Source organism: Lagopus leucura, unplaced genomic scaffold, assembly GCF_019238085.1.
Source record: "Lagopus leucura isolate 7727_CA_CO unplaced genomic scaffold, USGS_WTPT01 102-17_obj-0_obj, whole genome shotgun sequence".
NCBI lineage: Eukaryota > Metazoa > Chordata > Aves > Galliformes > Phasianidae > Lagopus > Lagopus leucura.
In genome coordinates, this window is record NW_024967529.1 from 31,686 (window position 1) to 39,105 (window position 7,420).

General features: G+C 65.3%; 1 protein-coding gene across 3 annotated transcripts; it reads right to left on the reverse strand.

Moving 5' to 3' along the window:
- Nucleotides 1-312: 312 nt before the first annotated feature.
- On the reverse strand, nt 313-6,678 carry TFAP4 (transcription factor AP-4). Of its 3 annotated transcripts, none has more exons than XM_042893908.1 (7): nt 6,554-6,678; nt 3,359-3,524; nt 3,070-3,168; nt 2,517-2,687; nt 1,974-2,111; nt 786-944; nt 313-688 (listed from the first exon to the last, which is right to left on the reverse strand). In XM_042893908.1, the coding sequence occupies exons 1-7, from the start codon at nt 6,640-6,642 to the stop codon at nt 494-496; spliced, it is 1,017 nt and encodes a 338-aa protein (XP_042749842.1). In that variant the 5' UTR covers nt 6,643-6,678; the 3' UTR covers nt 313-493. The 3 variants fall into 3 exon arrangements, with proteins under 3 accessions (XP_042749842.1, XP_042749841.1, XP_042749843.1); XM_042893907.1 differs by lacking the exon at nt 6,554-6,678 and adding an exon at nt 4,686-5,400; XM_042893909.1 differs by lacking the exons at nt 313-688; nt 786-944; nt 1,974-2,111; ... (2 more) ...; nt 3,359-3,524; nt 6,554-6,678 and adding exons at nt 3,535-4,590; nt 4,686-5,433.
- Nucleotides 6,679-7,420: the final 742 nt, after the last annotated feature.

Here is a 7,420-nt window from a genome sequence, read left to right on the forward strand (position 1 = left end):
CCATGGCACCGACGCTGCGGTCACTGAGAGTGCCCCCCTATTCCCCCCATGCTTAAAATTAAAATTTTAAAAAAAAATAAAAAAAAAAAAACGAGAAAAGGAATCAAAAATCCCAACCGCCCCCCCCACAGCGTCCCAAGGGAAACCCGGCTGGCTTTGGTTCTGCAGGGTTTCCTGCAGGCAGGGGGGGAGCTTGGTGGCACCAGGGGGAGCTCCGACCCCCCCCCCCCCCCCGGCCCCGGCGGGGGACGCGCTCGGGGGCCCCCCCGTTCCCGGTCCGGCCCCCCCGGGCGCCCCCCCCCCGCCCCAGCCCCCCCTTCTCCCCGCTCGCTGGGAGCTGAGCACTGAACGGCGCCCGCTTCCAGCGTTACAGTATTGGAAAAAGGTCATAAAAGAGACCCAAATCGCGACGTATTTTTTAAAAATTTCAGCATATTCTCTGACGTTTCCCCCCTTCTCCCTGCTCCCCGTCCCGGCTGCCGGCCAGGGGGTGTCAGGGCAGCTCTCCTTCCCCCAAAGGGTCTTCTTTGCTCTGGTCCATGGAGTCACTGTCGTTGCCCTCCGTGTCGGAGGCGGTGTCGGAGGCGGAGGGCTCTGCGCAGGCACGTGCGGGCGTCACGATGACGGCACGCCGCTGCTCCTCTTCCTGCAGCTGCTTCTCCTGCGTGCCCTCGATGTGTTGGATGGCCTGATGGGGACAAACAAAGCCGTCAGGTGATGAATCCCCCCTAAGCTTTAGGACTCCCCCCACACACACACACACATCCCCCCGCGGCGCTCTCTACCTGAACGATGGTGTCCAGGTTTTGCCGGGACGTGGAGACTGTGTTGATGACCGAGGACGGGCCCATGGTGACCACGGTGACATGATGGGAGGGAGGCGGTGCTGGTACGATCACAGTGGGGTGGTGGGTGGGCGCTGGGGGACCGTGTGCAGGCAGGAGCTGGGGACAAAGCAAACCCTTCCATGAGCCTCTACGACACCCAGCATGGGGCGATGGCCCCATCCCCAAACTCCTCACCCAGAGGAGTGAGGCTCACCCATGAGCAGCAGCCCCCCAAGGTCCCCACACCCCAATGCGACCTTGCTGTCCCCGTGCCATTGGGGATGCCGTGCCACTGTGCCCAACTCAAACATGAGGTAACAGGCTCGGAGCAAGGAGAGAATCAGGAAAGAGGCAGCCTCAGGGCTGTGGAGCCCCTGCACCTGGGCAAGGCAGTGATGAGGAGAGCACTGAGACCATAGAGCTTCACCAGCAACTCAGCTGCTGCCCACCTGCCCAGCACGGACACATGCTAAACTGTGGCGTTGCTTTGGCAGAGCAAGAAACACAAGGCTGAACTCAAAGAACTGCCCATACCCTGAAGCTTTGGACTTTTGAGAGGCTGAAGCCAAACCCCAGCAGCCCATGCACACTAACTGTGATCGGCCAGACCCGCTCAGCTGGGAATGCACCGCACCCCTCGGAGCTCCCTGCTAAAACAGCGGATGCAAAGAACCGCCCTAGCAGGAGGCTAAGGAAAGTTCACCTAAAAATAGGCTGCACTTCCCCGGGAGGGATCCTGCGGGGAACATCCCTGCAGAAGCCAGACTGCAGAGGAAGCCAAGCTTTGTCACCGCCTTTTAAGCTCCCCACACTGGGATCCTCCAGCTGAAGGAACCGCTCCAAACCGGGGCGGCAGCGCAGTGCAGACGAAAGCGCAGGCAGCATTCTGGCACCACACTTGTCTGCCTCCTGCCCCAGGCACAGGGAGCACAGCCTGGAGCTGAGTGTGCAATGCAGCACTGCACCAACCCCTTCTCTACTCCCTAAAGGAAAGAGTTTTGCTGGGACATCACTGTGCATACAGCACAGCCTCCCATAAGCGCCGAGAACATCACTGACCTGCTCTAACCTCTGTACATCATTCCTTGCTCATCCCACAGGAACGCTGCAGGGACAGGAGGAGCAGTGGGGTGCACCCACACTCACCTGGGTTCGGATCTGCTGCTCCCGCTCCAGCTTCTCCTGGTGCAGCAACCTCACCTGCTCCTGCTGCTGCTGGAGCTGCACCTGCTGAGCAATCACCTTCAGCTTCTCGGGGTACATGTGGGCCTCCAGCGAGCGAACCTGGAACAGAGAGGGACCCGGTGAGCTGTGGGGAGTGCAGCCCATGCCTTGCACACAGCCCGACACAAGCTGGGCTATGCCTGTCTGCAGGGTCACGGTGTGGGCAAAGTCGGGACAGAGAGCAGGGCTGAGCGTGGGGACATGCCTTACTCACAGGGTGGTGAGGCACTGGCACTGCTGCCCAGAGCTGTGGGTGCCCCACTCCTGGAAGTGACAAGGCCATGGATGGGCCCTGGGCGGACTGAGCTGGGGGGGGCACATCCCACAACAACCAGATGGGCTGTGCGGTCCCTCCCAACCACCCTATGGCTCTATGGTTCCATCATCCTCACGGCACAGCCCGCTAGAGGGCGAGCCCTCCCCACACACAGCCACGGCGGTGCTGTGCTGGCCCCACAGCCTCACCTGCTCCTCCAGCATCATGCGGACCGAGCGCTCCTTGTCCAGCTGCTGCCGGAGCTCAATCATTTCTCGCCGCAGGTCCTCAGCCTTCTCATCCTCCCAGATGTCCGGTGAGCCGATGCCCTCATCTTTGTCCTCTGCTCGTCGCCGCTTTGGGGAGGAACCGCTGAACTCCTGCCAAAGGGATGTGGTGTCAGAACACAGGGGTTCCCCTTTAATCTGGACCAGGGGTGGGCAGTGCCATTCTCATGGCCATCCCCAGTGTCAACCCCACAGCTGAGAGCTCCTGGGGAGGGCAAAACCCCCACGGCCACCCCAACATGGGAGTCGCAAAGAGAAACATTTCCTGGGGATATGGGCAGCATATGAAGCCAATGCCTCCATCCGCTCCCCTGGCCTCCCAGGAGGGCGTGAAACATCTCCACCCTGCAGTTACTAGGATGGGGTCTCACCCAGATCCCAAGGAGAAGCAGTGGTGCTCTGAGCCCACCCAAAGTTGTGGCCATCCCTTCCCTGTCTGCACATCACCGTCCCCTCCCAGCGCCCGGGGCAGCACCTGGATGAACCGCTTGAGCTGGGTGTTCTGCTGTAGTAGCCGGGTCTTCTCCTGCTCCAGGGAGAAGATGTACTCAGCCGTCTGCTGGAGGATGGCCGCCTGCGGAGGAAGCCAGGGGCACGGTGAGGCAGCACAGCCCGACTCCGAGCCAGGACGCAGCCCTGCTCCCACCCAGCATCTCTACTGGAGTTCCCTGCAAGCGCCACACACAGCACAGCCTCCAGTCCCTCCTCCCAGCACAGCTTACCCAACGCATCGCCCAGTGCCGTGGCCCCGGCTCCCCGCTCACCTTGCTGAGCTTCTCCCCGTCCGTGTGCGGGATGAGGGTTTTCAGAGACTGGAAGCCAGCATTGATGCTCTGCATCCGCCTTCTCTCGTTGCTGTTGGCGATCTCCCTGCGTATCCGCCGCTCCTGGTCCCGCTGGGTCTCCGGAGTCAGTGGGATGTTGGCCAGGCTGTGAGAGGAGCTCCACGTTAGGGCTGGGGGGGATGCACCCATGTGCGCCCCGCGGGGACCACCTCGCTCCACAACAAAACCCATCCCTGGGCAGGATGGGGAGCGGCTACATGGAAGCGGGCTGGGGATAACTCTACACCCACAAGGCAGCTCTGGAATGCTGGCAGGAAGGGGACCAGCAGACGCCTCACCAGCAAAGCGGCATCTCTGCGGTGCCGCGCTGTGCCCACGTGCTGGCTGGGACCGCCGGTTGCGTCCCCGCGGGGCCACCGGCGTGTGTGGCCCTGAGAAGGAGGCTCTCTCCGCCCTGCTGATGGCTTCCAGCTGACAGCTCCCGGCGGAGAAGCCCCCGGTCCCGCCCAAAGCCGCAGCTCCCGCCTGCTTCCTGCGCTCCCTTGCCCCACAGCTGGGCTGGGAAACGCCCCAGGGATGGGGGTCCGGCTCTGCGCCCTGCTTGGCTCCTGTGGGGGCCCTGAGTCAGTATGGCGAGCTGAAATCCCAGCACAACGGGCAACGGGTGTGCAGAACGAAGGGGATCTGCAGCGGGAGGGGAAGGGGCAGCACGTGGCCCTGCATCTCGTCTGACCCCACGCAGAGGACGGCGATGTGGCGGTACCAAGCCCTGGGTGCCAGGTGACAGCCGGGCACACAATGACGCACACTGCAGCCCATCCCCATGGCACAGCCAGGGCCACACAGTGCCGCAGACAAAACAGCAGGGGCAGGCGGCCGGCACGGGGCAGATAAGAAGCGCTGGTCCCACACGGTGCACTGAGATGTATGCAGGTGCCAAGTGGTGCCAAAGGCCAGCGGCACAGCACAGTGACCCTGCCAAGGGGTCCCAGGGACACCGACCCCCCCCAGGGCCCAAAGATGGCTGTGGGGTTGCCAAGGCCAGCGCCCAGCTGCAGCCCCACACTGGGAAGCAGCCAGTCCATCAGGGCCAGGCAGCATGGAAGCAGCTTCTGAAATGGAAAAGGAAGAGGAAGAGCCAGCTTCCTCGGTGGCGGACCTCTCGTAACCTTCCCCAGCTGCTCTTCCTGGGGAGACTTAAAAAGTGACAGCTAAATACGGAAAGGAGAAAAAGAAATGCCTCGATTCAGAAGCTGCCACACCATGAGTGGGTGCTCGCCCCACGTGGTGCCCAGCCACTGCCCACCTGTAACAGGCCATGGTGCACAACACAGCCACAGTGGGACTTGCTGGCAGCTCTTCTGGGTGCTCACACCATAAAGCCAGGGCAGGCAAAGCCCTGGAGCGTCCACAGCTCCATCCCTGCACACAGCACATGTAGACACAAGGTGAGGACTAGGCAAGTGGAACTGATCTCTCCCTGCCTGTCTGTGCAGAGGCACCCTGGTGCAACCCAGCAGGATGTCATGCTCACCTGGACCTCAAGGGAAGCAAAACTGCAGAGGGTCAGAGCCAGCCGACCATCCTGATCACAGGGACACTGTGTGCACTCATGGGCATGGAGGGCATCCCTGAGCACCCCGAGCTCTCAGCGGGGTGCTCTCAAGCTCCCTGAGCTCTTGGGCATGGCAACCCTGGGGCTCCCCAAGCTTGCAGGCAATGCAGGGTGACACCGGGCTCACAGGCAGGGTGTACCTGGGCTTCCCAGACTGCAGGAAGGGCAGCGTGTCCCTAAGCTCACAAGAGGCCATCTCCAAACCTTCTAAGCAGAAAGGGATCCCCAGGGCTCCCCAAGCTCACAGGCAGGACAAGGCGTCTCTGAGGTCACCGGCAGGGTGCACCCAGGTCCCCAGGTTCACAGGCCAGGTGTCCCTGAGCTCACAGGTATGGCATCCCCAGGGCTTCCCAAGCTCATAGGCGAAGCAGGGTGGCTCCGGGCCTGCAGGCACGCTGCTCCTGAGATCCCCGTGCCCACAGGCAGGGCGTGCCCGGGTTCCCCACGTCCTCAGCGAGGGCAGGATGACACCGAGCTCGGCTGGGCGGCCCCGAGCACCCCAAGCTCACATGTGGGGCGTCCCCGAGCTTCCCGAGCTCGCAGGCAGGGCTTCCCCGGGGCTCTGCAAGCCCCTGGGCGGCGCAGGCTGACGCCGAGCTCCCACGCAGCACGTCCCCGGCTGGCGGGCGGTCGCAGCGCAAGGCCCCGGGCCCGCAGGGCGCTCACGAGCCGGGCGGCCCCGAGCACGCGGCACCTCGCCGCCGGCCGCGCTCGCAGCAGCGGCGCGCCGTTCCGCAGCTCCAAACCCGGCCGCCCTCCCGGCTCGGGCTCCGCTCGGCGCAGCACGCGGGGCTCCGCTCCCTCGGCCCCACGGGCGGGGCGGGGCCGCCCCACGCTACGAGCGGGCCGCGAGGATCCGGGCGCGCCCCGCAGGCCTCCCCTGAGCCGCGCGGGGACCCGGCGGGCCGCTGCGGCCCCACCCGCGGCCGAGGGCGGAGCGCCGCCGGGCATTCCCTGCCGGCCCGCGGCCCGCGCTCGCTTTGTGCCGCGGCGTGGCCCGGCGCGGCCTAGCGCCGCTCCGCCGCACTACATGTCCCGGCAGCCCCGGGGCCGGCCCGCCTCCTCCGGGAGGGCTGCAGAGTCACGGCCAGGCCCGGCAGTAAACACACCCCCCCGCCGCACGCCCCCCGGCAGCGCCCCCCGTTCCCGGCGGGCCGCTCCCGCCCCCCCCTTCCCCGCGCCCCCCGAGCCCGGCGCCGTGAGATCCCCCCCCCACCCCCGCGCTGCGGGGCGTCGCGGGGCCGCGGGGCCGCGTGGTCGCTGTCGGGGCCCGGCCGCGCGGCCCCATGTGCGCGGCGGCGGCGGCGGCCCCGGGAGCGGCACCCACGTGCGGGGAGAGAGGAGAAGCGGGGATCGGGGTGGGGGGAAGCGGTGCGGAGGGGGGAAGGGGGAAGAGAGCGAGGGGGGGGGGAGAGAGGGATAAATAATAAAATAAAAAAGAACGGAGGAAAAAAAACGTTATTTTAAAAGGTTTTAAACAAAATAATAAATGCATTTAAAAAAAAAAAAAAAAAAAGGGGGAAATGAACAAAGGCCCGCGGAATACCGCCCGCCCCCACCTGCACAGCCCGCCGATGACCTCCTTCTCGGATTTCCTGAAGTGCTGCAGGGAGGGCATCTTCTGGGCGGGCACCACGAAGTACTCCATGCCGGGCGGGGGGCAGCGGGAGGGCTGCGGGGCGCCGCTGGGCGCGGGGCCGGGCGCGGAGCGACTGCGCCGGGGCTGGAGCGGGCGTGTGTGTGTGTGTGCGTGTGTCTCAAGGCGGGAAACAGCTGGTGCGAGCACAGCAGCGCTCCCTCCCCCGGCGGCGCCGCCTCCGCCAGCCACCGGCCCATGTAAACAAAGGACGGCGCGGGATTCGGCGGGGAACGGGGCGGAGGGGGGAGCGCGGGGCCGGAGGGCGGCGGGGCGCCGCTGGATGCGGGCGGGCGGCTCCCCGCGGCGCCCCGTCTGTGCCCGAGCCGCGGGGTGCTGGCCCGGATGGTCCCGTCCCGGCGCCGGCCCGTCCTGTGCCGTCCCGTCCGAGCCTGGCCCGTTCCGCCCCGTCCTCTCCCTGCCTATCCTATCTCGTCCCGTTCCGACCCCTTCTCTCCCTGCCCCATCTCATCCGATCCTACGCTACCCTTTCCCACCCCCGTACTGTCCCCGCGCTGTCCCCGTCCCGACCTGTGCCACCCCGGCTGACCCCGCTCAGCCCGTCCCGTTCCACCCCGTCCCGTCCCGTCCTATCTCGTCCCATCCCGTCCTGTCCCATCCCGACCTGTCCCACCCCCATCCCACCCCATCTGATCCCGCCCTGTCCCCACCCCAACCTGTGCCACCCGCTCTTGTCCCTATTCCATCCCATCTTGTGCCACCCCTTCTGATCCTACCCCATCCCATCCCTTCCCATCCCCATCTTGTCCCATCCCATCCTCTACCACCC

What these genes read in the sequence shown, in the direction of transcription:
- TFAP4 (XM_042893907.1), bottom strand. Translation starts at nt 4,816, where the DNA reads ATGTGCTGTGTGCAGGGATGGAGCTGTGGACGCTCCAGGGCTTTGCCT. An exon ending in TGCACCATGGCCTGTTACAG is followed by an intron (nt 3,525 to 4,685) that starts GTGGGCAGTGGC and finishes CTCCTCTCACAG; the next exon opens with CCTGGCCAACATCCCACTGA. An exon ending in ACGGGGAGAAGCTCAGCAAG is followed by an intron (nt 3,169 to 3,358) that starts GTGAGCGGGGAG and finishes CTTCCTCCGCAG; the next exon opens with GCGGCCATCCTCCAGCAGAC.